The following is a 12,452-nucleotide window of genomic DNA, read 5'->3' on the forward strand; positions in this document are numbered from 1 at the left end:
GTCCATGATTTTTGTCTCATCTTCATTCATCTTGTATCCTTTCATTCCTTTGACACTCTGTCCTCGGTGGACTGGATTCCCCCTTCTTTGGTTCTGTTGCCCCTTTTTTACTGTTGTTATTATTACTCCGTTCTCAATTCCGTTTCCCAATCAACGCCCACCGGAGCTCAATTCATGCTGCTCAAACCCCTTATAGGCCTATCAATCCAGAACTGACATTTGTGCTGTCGCTCCAGAAGAACTATTTCTTACAGAACGAGGAAGGCCGTCCACCATTTAACAGACTACGAGAACGCCATGGCCCAGGCCTCTCGTTTCACATTCGCTTTTTATATACTCGCCCTCCCCCACGTCTTTCTTTCGGCTGTTGCGCTGTCGTTAGACTATTGCTCGTCTACAAACACTGGAGCGGGCTTCGAATCCAGTACGTATTACACCTCGTTCCTCTCCGGCTGATGGACAATGAAGTGCTGATTTGATCCAACCAGTATTCAGCACTTTTCAATCAAATGGGGCCTGTCGTGATACTTGCTCCAAGGGATACGCGGTTGCAATCCTGCAGGGCAGATCGTGCTGGTGTTCTAATGCCGTACCGGGCGGAACAACCTCAATTGACGATTGCAACGAATCATGTCCTGGGTACCCATCAGACAAGTGCGGAAATTCTTCAAAAGATCTTTTCGCTTATATATTGCTCAAGAAACCGTCTAAAACCGTAGGCCAGACAAGTCAAACATTGCAGTCGGTTAGTACTATTCCTTCTCTTGGATTCCGGACTAGTGCAACTACACTTTTCACCCCAAATTTCCCTATCCCTTTCCTGGCATCAAGCTCTCAACAATGAGCACTTTGGCCCTGAACCTTCGACAAAGCTGGATACGTATTCATCCTTTTTGACAATTACACAGGCCAATTCTCAATCTGCAATTACCGTGACTGTCACTAATTCGCAGAGCGGGGTCATCTCATCCTCTGTACGAAAACATACCTCTTTTTGAATTGGCTATATTTTCTGAACCTTTGCGCTTTGTTTAGTCATCTTAGTTTACTTTGGTATATCTAAGTTCAATTTTTGTGCTAATCTTATTCCATTTAAAGAGTCGAACCACCTCATCAGCTTCAACATCCGGCGCAAATAAACCTATTCAAACCGTACTTGGACCCGTTGTTACTCAGACAATTTCCCCTGACGCAAGCCAAACCGCCGTACCCAGAGAAGTTTCTTCATTAAGTGGTGGTGCGATAGCCGGCATTGTTATAGGAACTTTACTAGCTGTTGGCCTTATCATCTCAATGATGCTATGGGTTTTCTGTATCCGTCGACGCCAGGAAAAAAATATGAATGATGATATGGACCCATTTGAGCGCTCCGTGCCGTCTCCAAGTTTCCAGACGACGCTCCAGACTCCAGCCATGGCTTACAACCACAGAGGCATCAAACCAATGAACGGTGGAGTGGGTTCGAACGACCGAAGTCGCCTAAGTGTACCGGCCTTTACGGATAGTCGCATGACAAATGACGTGGCTATCTATTCGAATGGAAATCGGCAGAGCAATATTTCTTTGCAAGACAATCAGGATTATTCGAGGCCCGTTTTGAGAGTAAGTGACTCTTACTGTTACCATTCTTACAGCAACTTATAATATTCCAGCATTGCCATCCTAACTATTCACGTACAGCTAACCAACCCGGATTAAGCAAGTCTGATTGTTAATTTCTACCACTATTTCCCTCTTCCACAGTCACAGAGTTGCATATATTTTTTATGTCGCATTATGAAGCGTCAAACTACTTTGTTCATGATACCCTTTTCATTTATTTGCGTTTCGATGTCATTACACAATCATACCTTGCTTCCTTTTCTTACCACTTGCTACGGGCTCAACGCCTGAAAACCAAAATCTGAGTGTTTCAACTTGAAACCTGGTCTGAAGTGACTATGCCGCGGTGCAAGCATATGTTTCTTTTCCGGTGAAGCTGAACGAATTTCCTTCAAAACAAGTTACATAAATTCCTTTTCTCCTTATTTCTCTTCAAACGCTTTCGCTATTTCATAATTCATCCCAAAACAAAATGGGGCTCGTGGGTGGGCGTTTCTTTTTCCAATTGTTATTACAATCTTTTCGTTTTATGGAATGGGTTTGAGTATCCAAGGAGCATGGCATCGGTGGGACGGGACGGTCTTCTGTGTTGACTTCTACTTTCATTTCTGATTGCTTCTGGCAACTTCTTTTACGCATTAAAAATAATCAAGCGCGTAACCATACAAAATATTGTATTATATACATTTCTTCCCTTCCGTGTTCAAGCAGTTGCTTTTATATAGTATATTGCCCCAGGTCAATCTAAAATCTTCTTTCCTTCTAAGCCAATACAACAAAGGGGGTTTGTTTCCCCGTTGAATGGCGTGTTTGATAGGACAAATCTATTTTCTTTCTACAAAGCTAGATATGAAAAGGGCCCGTGGTGTGAGCACTTACAATACGATCAAGTCGCACCACTCGATGTCTAACATAACTGTCCAGATTGATACGATCGTGCTTAAAATGATACTGCCCTAGAGTTCCCTTGTCTCTTCTCTCCACAGTTTTGTCAGCTGAAAAATATCCCCCCATTCTCTCTTAAAAGCCCCCCCCCTTGGGGCGGGGGAGGATGACTATGTGCTCTAATTTTCCATTGAGAGCATGTGCCTCTCATATCAGGGATTTTAACCCTCCTTTTTATTGTCTCACTGGTTTCTTCGTCATGCTTTTTGACATGGTACCTAGAGAAGATGAAGGATGCTGAATGTGAATAATTATCAAACGATATGCCGAACAAGGTTTTCGAGTTAAAGCAAATGTAGTCTGAATAGGGGTAATAGAGACCCTCTTTTTAACACAATACCGGACAAATGTTATCAGCTATACAAAATTATATCCCAGGGTATCCCTTTTCCCCTTCTTTCTCGGCCTCAGAAGGCAAAAGAATGCGAATAGGAAAGGAAAGACGCATAGGAACCTAGTCTAAACCCCAGTTATTATGCTAGAAGCCACCATGGCGTCGTGCACATATACATCCAACGAAAAGTAAAACAATAGTACATACATTGCTGCCGAATGCCACAGAAAATCATGCAGGCCCCCTAGGTTCCCACGGTGAAAACCCTTTATTCTCCCGAGTAATCGCATGCGGCGCATCCCTCTTCATATCCCGCGGACGGTCAGATTTGACATGCACCTCCATCGTCTTTACAATCCCCTCAGTGTTCTGTTGTTGCCCGCCTCCATCACCACGACGACTAATACCACGACTTCCATCACCATCCATAGTTTCATCGTCGTGAGGTTTAATAATAGCCTCTTCACTCTCGCCATCGCTCTTCCGGCCATTAGGAGATGACCGCGTCCAGAGATCTGTTGTCGTCGTCAATTCATCCATGGTGTACGTGAGCAAGTCATCTCCTCTACGCTTTCTGTAACCAGCACCATTCGCACCTCTGCCGTTCGACCCGTGGTGTACGTAGCGTCTGTTAAAGCTGGAGGGTTTGTAGCCGGGTGTATAACCGCTGCTTTTCCCTATGGGTTTGCGCCCAGAAGCGGCGGTGAAAAGGGGCCCCAGGGTCGGGATGCAGGCAGCGATAATAATTAGATATTGCTCTGTTGAGATCCACGTTGTTAGGTTTATCGTTTCGAAAGTGTAGTCTTCGCGGGCGGCGAGTTCGGCTAGGAATATTGTTTTAACCACTGCAGCGGCCGTGGCGCTGTTGCATTTTTATTTTGCACAATTAGCCCCTTGAATTGTGGCACCGAGGCAGCACATATGATATACTGGGAGATGACGCAGAAATAAATGCATGAAAATGTACTCACATAACCCCCAAGGCGAGGACACATGTCAAACCTACTTTCAGCTTTCGGGTCATTTGGAGGTTCCAGATAATGAACACAGGATATAGAGCGAGAACTAAATCGGACGCTGCGGAGAATGCTATAGAAAGTTGATCGATATCGTAAGTTTCACGTTTTGAGGGCATTAGCTACCAGGGAATTGATGTAAAAAGGACACTCAACATACATCCCTGGAAAAAAGCATAGTCCCTCTGAACATGGGGATGCCAACATTTCCCTGGCTTTCCTGGACCAATTCCTTTCCAAAGTGCTGAGGTTGGAGTACATTGGCCGTAAATAGTGAAGACGCAAACAGAGTTGACCAATGTCAGCATGACCATGCCTGTGAAGAAGATGTATCTAGTCTGTTTCGCTCTATCGACGATTCGAAGCAGGAAAAGCGCAACGGAGACCTTGCCCCAGTTTGTCGACATGACGTGAAAACCCTGAGAGATCCAGTTGAACTTGTTCGCTTGAAACTTTTGGTGCTCGTCTAAATAGTAAACATGTCGGCCAGTGCCATAATAGACACATACAGTTACAAAAATTGTGTTTATCAGCGCGCAAACCTGCAAGACAAGTGTTAGATATCATAACTTCCCCATCATGACCGGAAGGGAGAAAATTAGTTTATACCATAGCGAGACACATAAACGCATCATCCCACCCCCAACGATTCATTAGTCGAGTTTTGGTGAAGATTCTTGCCAGGACCAAAACGAGCGCAAGACCGCATTCAGACCACGTTATTGCATTGAGCATAATACCCTTATTAACATCTCCATCTGGAGGGGGCGGTCCCCGATTGTCCATGGCAATGCAGGCCGCTTCTACCTCAAGTCAAATGATCAATTATGAGTCTGCCAAACGCCATCCACGCGAGGCTAACGGTAGGGGAGCAGCGGAAAGAGAAATATCTATATGTATATATATAAATTCAAGCACCTCTGGGACAACAAAAAGCAGATTCTAGTGATAGTTAATCAATTTTCGGGCTCGAGTGGAAGCAGAACATAATGCTGTAGACTGGTTGTCGGCATGTTGTCTGGCGTATGGTGACTTGATAAACAACCCGAAATGAATAATTTGAACATTCATTACCAGTCCTGCCCGTTGGTTATTTTCACCCTTCATGTCTTTCTCTCCGCCTCTCTGCCATGGGTGAAGAAGGGAACCCAACACCCCAAGGGTAGCCTTGCTCCCGGGTGTTGACTGAAGAAACCCTGGCAACATGAAATGGCTGTGGAAGTGCGCTTACCATTGCGTTATTGAAGGTAAAGAGATGCCCTTGCTTGTTTGAACTCTTGGCGGGACACGACAAAACGGGACCACCATGTCTGCTTGGCTCAGGCCAGTTGAACCCATGGCCGTAATGTTTTCTGTTAAGTGGTTTGGTTGATGGCGACAACAAAGTTGGTCATCATTTCTCCACCCATGAAGCAAAGAGGGCCCCCCCCCCAGCCTGTCTAAACTGACGAGATCAAAGTATGTTTCGCCGACTATCTTTCTTTGCGGAAATTTCTCTTGGACCTAGACATAAACAACCTACAGGTTAAACCAAAAGTTTCTTATCCGCATTCTAGCGGATAAAACTCGCATCAAACCCGTGAGAGAGGTAGATATGATCGACGAAGGGGATTAGATATTCTTCGAGACGACTAGTTGCCTGCAGAACATTATCTTTAGGTTTCGAATGGAGGTTAGAACTAGGTGATCCGAATTTCATGTACTAATGAAGAAGCGGTACGCGAGGAAGCATCATGGACACTGGAATCCACTCCAGTTATCTAGAAGCATTCTGGGTTGCTCTTTTCCCAGTAAGTCCGCTCGCTGCAACTCAATAATTCTAGCTTCTGCTAATTCACCGCTTCAGGATGGTAATAGCGCTAATTGAGAATCGAGAATATAAATCTTCGACAGTATCCACATTTCGATGAGCCACGACTGTGTAAATCATACCCTATCCTGACCCCGAGTCAGCACTACTAGACTGAGTGGCACCCCGCAACGCAACTTGAGGCAAAGAAAGGTTCAGGTTCGTCTCTGCTATTGGCATTATTATACCTTGGTATACCTTGGATTAGAGGAGTTCTGCGAAGCCTTTTCGCCGACATATTATCAAAGAAACATCCCGATAATGGTTGTGGAAGAAAACCTTCAAATTCAAACTTACATATATTGAAACTCTTGAAAAAACATGGCATTCGACGTCGGGGTAGCGACGGGATTCGTATGATGAAAGTATTCTGAGGCTTGGCACTGACTATTCCCCGGATTAATGGAATTTGAAACTGGATCTGGGTTATTCTCCTTGCCCGTTTATTTTTGATGGCGGAAACTTCTGAGGTTTCGCCTGAGCGGGCTCCGAGTTAAGACCTTTGAATGTTAAGATACTTCTGCAAGCGCCACTCTGAAAAGGAAGAAATGTCAAAGAAATTGACTCTCATGTCTATCCCTGAAGCCTCGGAGTATGAAGTCATTGAATTCCATCAAAGAATTATAAATCAACTGGATTTCCATGCAGGCGGTTCTCATAAACATTGATCCTGCGTTCGTTGCCCCTCACAACCATGTCAAACACGTAGTTAACTAACTACACGAGAGAAAATTGTAGTTCTTAAGGAATGTTGCCACCAGGATAGAAACAAAAAAGTGTGTAAAAAGCGTGGAGTTTCAGCCACCTGCGCTGGCGAAAGTCAAGCATGCATTTAGGGGTTTGAGTTGGAATTGCGGGCGAACAGTTGAATGTTGGATCTAAAAGAGTCGACCAATGGTTTTAAAACTGGGACGGAAAAACATTCGGCGTGGTGTAACTATCAAAAACACTTCCTTCCATTAAATACACTAGTCAAACCTCACTCATATTCCACACACATCTCTATATGCGGGAGTGATCTTATCATATTTCTCAGATCCTTATAACCCCTAATCCTGATTTTAATCTAATCTATTGAAGTGGGGTTGAATAGAGATTGTATTTACATAGTAATATATGTACACTTATGATTATTTAGATGGTGACCAGCGATGATCATCGACTGTTCCCAGAAAACACTAAACCTTACTTTTATGCTTATTTCTTCCCGAAAAGTTTATTTGTCGATACAAAACCTGGCTGGCTCCGACAAAAATATTGACAGAAATACTTTTCTCAAGTCCTCCGAGTATTTTACAGAGTATCTAGTGAATTTCTCTAAGCTGCCATTTCCTCGAATAACTCTCCTCGATTTTATGGTATCATAATGCTATCTGCAAGACCTTTCCAACCCTGGAAAACGGAGATACCTGGTATGGATATCATCCAGTAAAGCAGTTGGGCCATAGTTTTCATATGAGAACTAGAGCCGCCTTATTGGTAGATTTGGATTGCGTTGGTTTCAAAGAACTGTCGGATATGCATTTAATGAGTTTTGAAAAAGATTGTATCAATGTCAAATAAATTTCAAGCCAAGGATATATCATCGGATTTATGTGAAGAATATGCGGGAAGTGGATTGATGAAACCAACTGTAGAAATTTGTAAACTGTACTTCTCCCAATACCCTTCGAACAGCCTAGTTCATGCCAATACCAGCTTCTCCTTTCAGAAACAGAAAGAGAACCAAAGTCAACGGATTTCTAAATGTTAAACCACCCCTAAATTTGGGAGTTCAGGGTGAAGCTGAGATGGAATTTCATGACAGAAAAGAGAAATAAACAGAGTATCTCTCCTTTCCAGATAGCCAATTGCTGATGTCAGATCTACATCCCTAGGGTAGATAACCTCGAACATGCGTTCACAGCGATTATGGCAAAGCCACAATCTCGCTTCAGGGAAGGAGGATGATTTATTTCAAAGGTCACCAATTCAACAGGCAGATGGGTTCACTAAACCCAAACCAACCAGCCACGTGGCGAGCAGTGTGAAAACCTTGGGACGCTCTGATACGTTCATAGTTGTCGGAGATAAGTGCAACTAACGCAACAATCCACGCCGGTTCGGCTTATGGCGTGGATAAACACGTGGTCACATAATGAGTCCGTTGATTGATTTCTCCGAGTGGTTCTGGCAGAGCCCGCAAGAAACCTTTCTCTCTTAGTTAAATGAGCCATCAGGAGCTGCAGGGAACAAACAAGGAAGACAGGGGGATACAGATAATTTTCCTGCGACCTGGTTCCATTCAGCTGCTCAATTTTTCAATCCCTGTATTAGAAGGTTAGATTAGATATTGCCTCTTGTAAAAGTTCGCCAAAATCCCAGTACCTTGCCAAATATCCCAGCTCTGGGATTGGAACTGTGACACTTTCCAAGGAAGTTATGGTAAGTAAATAATCTCCCCTAATCTCTTGATGATAAAAGTTCGGCAGCAGCGTCGTTAATACAGCCATTCCCATTCGATCATCCCAAACACGTGAACTTTAAACAGAACAATATGCATATGCTTGCTTTAGATTGTTGTTATGATGGCTTCTATGAATGCAGCATGGGGGTCTGGCCTCAGGGATATTCTCAAGCAAAGATACACAGACCTTACCTTGGAAGGTTTCTGAATGAAATGCGCCCAAATGAACAAACCGAGAAGTTGTCCAAATACCACATAGTAAGCACGCAAAATGCAGCTGGGTTTCTCGCAAAGGAAGGTATTAGGGGTAGAAGAAATTTGGATGGCCCCTGTCCACAGCACAAAAGTGAATGAAGTACAATTTTCGAACATTCGCGGCGATAATTTATATGGAGGTTAATTATGGGAGTTTTGGTATGGTGGGGTGTGGTATATAATGCATTTAATGTGCTGTTAGCCATTAGGTTGCATCAAATTGGGACCCGTGGCCCAATTGGCAAGGCGTTTGACTACGATTGAATCTCTCTATTCACATCAAAAGATTGTGGGTTCGAATCCCACCGGGTTCACTTTTTGTGTCTTCATTTGCCGACACACTCCAATCCCCATGCGAACTTTTCAGTCCAATATTTTTAATACACTCCACGGATCTAAATACCTTCTAGAAAATATCGACACGTGTTCACGTAGTACTCTTCGAAGGTCGCTGTCAAAAACTTTGACCCGCTATATCCAGCCAAAAAAAAAAAAAAAAAAAACATAAATCTCATATTGGAATAGTGATAGGTGTGATTATAGGGTCTCTTGGTTCAACACAGCACCGGATTTTTATTCCAATGACATGATCCGAGTAGCAAAAAGAAGCAATCCTGCTGAACCCGGTGGGATTCGAACCCACAATCTTTTGATGAGAAGGGTTTTAAATCGTAGTCAAACGCCTTGCCAATTGGGCCACGGGTCCTTAAATCGATGATGATGTTGCAGGGATCTGGGATTGTGGATGCCGATAAGGGTTATATTTTTTTAAAAATTCTTTTTTAACCCGATGTTAATCCTGAAATGCGTGGTAAGGGAATTAAACAAAAAGATACGTTTCGAATGAACCCGGTGGGATTCGAACCCACAATCTTTTGATGAATAGGGTTTTAATCGTAGTCAAACGCCCTGCCAATTGGGCCACGGGTCCCAATGCATTGAGATTTGGGTGGAGTCCGATCCCTACAGAAAGGACCCACAGCATCCGCTTTTCGTTAGCCCTTCTTTTGCCGAAGATTCGACCGGCAAGCCGAGATTCCCATTGAAAGTTTCACCGCTACGTAACATATTGACTTCTCTCTAGATCAGCCCTTGCGAGAGGGAGGATTGATAGGAATTGTATTCTCCCATATGATCCGTATTATAGCAATTCCAATATTAAAATGAAATGAGCCCATTGCATATTATCTGACTCCTTCCTGGTGGTCTAGTCTCCCGCTACGGAGATATATATATATATATATATATATATATATATAAATTCCAGGGAGAGAAAGCTAAGCGAGGTTTCAATCTCAACATCCCAGCTCATTGCACGCACTTTTTGCCTACAATCTTACCCGATTTGGTTGGCTATCCGGCAGAAGCTCAAGTTAACCCGCCTTTGATATCCGTACCGCCGTTACATACTCCTGTGAGATTTGACGCCAACCAGGCCCCGACCAGGGAGGACTGAAGAACTGAAGAACATGGCACGACGTTAACGTCGTTATCAGAGTTCTTATTATCAGTCTTTGATTTATGGTTTATCTAAGTCCTCGAATAGATGGGTTTGCTCTCCGGTTAAGTATTTGTCGTGGGGTGGTTAATCAGGGAATAGAGTGACCATCTTTGAACAAGCGCGAAGTTGTCATCCCAGTCGTTGTAACAGATGGCTAAACACGGAACATGTCTTCTCCTCCTGTGGTCCCTTGGCTTCTGAGAGCTAGAGTCACTAATCAAGGGGTTCTGTGTGAGCTTCTGCGTGCAATGCTGCGGAATAAGAGCAGGAGCCATGAAATATGTCGAGAGCGGAAGAAAGCAGGTAGTGAATCAGCCCATTAATTTTGTACTTGCGTGCAGATAGAAATCTCAACTGCAAACTCAAGATTTATACCCAATGGGATTGTTGGTGCAAACTACGCGACTAAGAAGGATAAAAAAGAAGTAATATCTCAACCAAAAAGCCCCCTGATAAATCTCGAGCTTTTCGTCCATCGCCGCGGCTTCAAGCTTTAACTTAGCCCGATCTCTATTTAAATAGTCTTAAAGTTCGCGGGTCCGGCCCAAAGTCTCATCCTCTTCCCATAATACTGCAATCCCAAAACCATCAAGAATGCAAACCCACAAATGCCCGTCATCGTCCCGAATTGGCGCACAGTTCCCTGCTCCTTTGCCCACCGTACCATGAAATAACTGACAACAAATCCGCCAGTTGTGCGGCCGAAATTGATCCATGCAGCTACTTCTCCACTGGCTTCGGGGTAGCTGTCCAGCACGTATGCGTTGACCGCAACGGTTGTGATCATGATTCCAAAAACATACAGACCCCATCCCAGCGACGCTAGCATGTAATGGTACTTGCCGTCTAACGCGAAGCCAAGTAGTACAAGCCCCGCGATCATGAAAGGAGTGGAGATCCAGACCGCTACATATCGGGCCTCGGGTTCCAGACGCCCATTGTTGTGCCGCGCGGCTATTTTGGCTATCAAGTCATGTAGCCAATGGCCGACAATTTCACCAAGGATAGCAGCAGTGACTGGGGTGAAATAGAAAAATCCTTTTTTGTTTTTAAATCGCTTGGTTAGAAATGGAAGAAATAATTTGGAAAGAGGTGATGAGTACTTGCCTATCTGTTTTGGGCCAAAGCCGTAAAGGGGCCCAAGGAAGATGGAGAGTGTTGTGTTAATCCCAACAACCCAGGCGAAGGTTAATAGGTAATACATCATGGAGATGAAGACAGGCGGCTTGCAGATAATTATGATAGGCCTCATGCATGCATCTTTGAACGTATTGCGAAGATGTCGCGACCGGAATTGTTCGATACCAACCATCCGCTTCCATTTAGGTCCACGAGCGGGTTGCTGAGATTCGGGGAGCTTCCGATCGTAATACGTCTCGTCAATACAGAAGATGATAAGAAATAAACAGAGCCCAGTCATTATCGTGTATACGCCAAAAGCCCACTGCCAGATTTGTGTGTTGATAATGAAGGCTGTGAAGAGCGGGCCGAGATAAGGAGAGACAATAATAAAGCTAGACCAGATGTTGATTTTTCGTGCGTGCTCGTGGAAGAAGAACAGGTCTTTGATGTACATGAGACCACCCTGGAGAATGTTTTACATGATCTTTAGTGTTTGGCTTCTCCAGAGTGATGGTTAAAAATAATAATGGTGTTGCTTTGAACTAACCCCTTGAGCAACAGTGGAAAAGAACCCGTTAAGAATTCTAGCAGCCTGTGACGAATAAACTGATTAGATTTGTCTATACTCATCTGCCATGGATATATAGATTGGCATACCATGAAGGACTCAAAAGTCTGGGCCGCTGTGCACCAAACAGCTGTCGCGGTCGCGATAACGGTAAACCAGAAGAAGACGGGGTACCGGCCAAAGTAAGCTGCCAGTCCCACGACGAACACACCACCGACCCCTAACATAAAAACATTGCCGACTTGCGAATGGTTAACCTCATCTGGAGTCATACCCCAGATCCTAAATTTCATATATTAGATTCTTGATTTTTTTTTGTTTCTCTTCCCCCATTTCCCGTGATGCAAAAGGAGTGTATCTTACCCAGCTTGCGGAAGCAGAGTTACGGCTCCCGTTGCGCTTCCATAATCCGGAAGGAAGGCGGTCATGGAGATAATGATCAAGATGAGATGTTTCCTGGCCCATGACCAATTGAGAGGATCCAATGGCGACGCAGAAGGTTGGGGAATGAGAATTTTACTGCCATCTGCAGTGGTCTTTAATCCGTTGTCTCCTGCAAGAGAAGCATCAAAAACATAACCATCCTTTTCCGCAGCAGCTTCAAGGTTGTCAATTGCATGGCTTAAATTGTGGACATCCGCTTTCCTCTGGATGGAAGCGGTTTCAGAGGATGGCTGCCTCTGGCTTTCTTGATCAGCCATTGTTGTCCAAACGTAGTCCTCTAGGAAGCAGATATTGGGGCAAGAAAAGCTAACAATATAGAATAGATATAGAAGAAATAGAGAGGTGAAAGAAAAGAAAAAAATAATAAAAA

The 12,452-nt window shown here is 44.0% G+C and overlaps 3 protein-coding genes and 3 non-coding genes across 6 annotated transcripts; 2 read left to right on the plus strand and 4 right to left on the minus strand.

Moving 5' to 3' along the window:
• Positions 1–297: 297 nt before the first annotated feature.
• PADG_07386 (uncharacterized protein) lies at positions 298–1,698 on the plus strand (the record flags this gene model as incomplete). The annotated part of the gene is made up of 5 exons (XM_010764405.1): positions 298–424; positions 489–745; positions 846–974; positions 1,099–1,602; positions 1,681–1,698. 5 exons carry the CDS (start codon positions 298–300, stop codon positions 1,696–1,698), a joined length of 1,035 nt encoding a protein of 344 aa, XP_010762707.1.
• A 1,414-nt stretch (positions 1,699–3,112) lies between these two features.
• On the minus strand, positions 3,113–4,683 carry PADG_07387 (uncharacterized protein; the record flags this gene model as incomplete). Its single annotated transcript, XM_010764530.1, has 4 exons — positions 3,113–3,743; positions 3,853–3,970; positions 4,058–4,439; positions 4,507–4,683. The coding sequence occupies 4 exons, from the start codon at positions 4,681–4,683 to the stop codon at positions 3,113–3,115; spliced, it is 1,308 nt and encodes a 435-aa protein (XP_010762832.1).
• A 3,987-nt stretch (positions 4,684–8,670) lies between these two features.
• Positions 8,671–8,761, plus strand: PADG_12294. Its single transcript has one exon. It is a non-coding gene; the product is annotated as a tRNA-Arg (tRNA).
• Positions 8,762–9,065: 304 nt separating this feature from the next.
• Positions 9,066–9,153, minus strand: PADG_12295. Its single transcript has one exon. It is a non-coding gene; the product is annotated as a tRNA-Arg (tRNA).
• Positions 9,154–9,291: 138 nt separating this feature from the next.
• Positions 9,292–9,378, minus strand: PADG_12296. The gene has a single exon. It is a non-coding gene; the product is annotated as a tRNA-Arg (tRNA).
• Positions 9,379–10,462: 1,084 nt separating this feature from the next.
• PADG_07389 (uncharacterized protein) lies at positions 10,463–12,339 on the minus strand (the record flags this gene model as incomplete). Its single annotated transcript, XM_010764406.1, has 4 exons — positions 10,463–11,533; positions 11,618–11,662; positions 11,728–11,920; positions 12,002–12,339. The coding sequence occupies 4 exons, from the start codon at positions 12,337–12,339 to the stop codon at positions 10,463–10,465; spliced, it is 1,647 nt and encodes a 548-aa protein (XP_010762708.1).
• Between the last annotated feature and the right edge of the window lie 113 nt (positions 12,340–12,452).

Source organism: Paracoccidioides brasiliensis (assembly GCF_000150735.1).
Source record: "Paracoccidioides brasiliensis Pb18 unplaced genomic scaffold supercont2.11, whole genome shotgun sequence".
Taxonomy (NCBI): domain Eukaryota; kingdom Fungi; phylum Ascomycota; class Eurotiomycetes; order Onygenales; family Ajellomycetaceae; genus Paracoccidioides; species Paracoccidioides brasiliensis.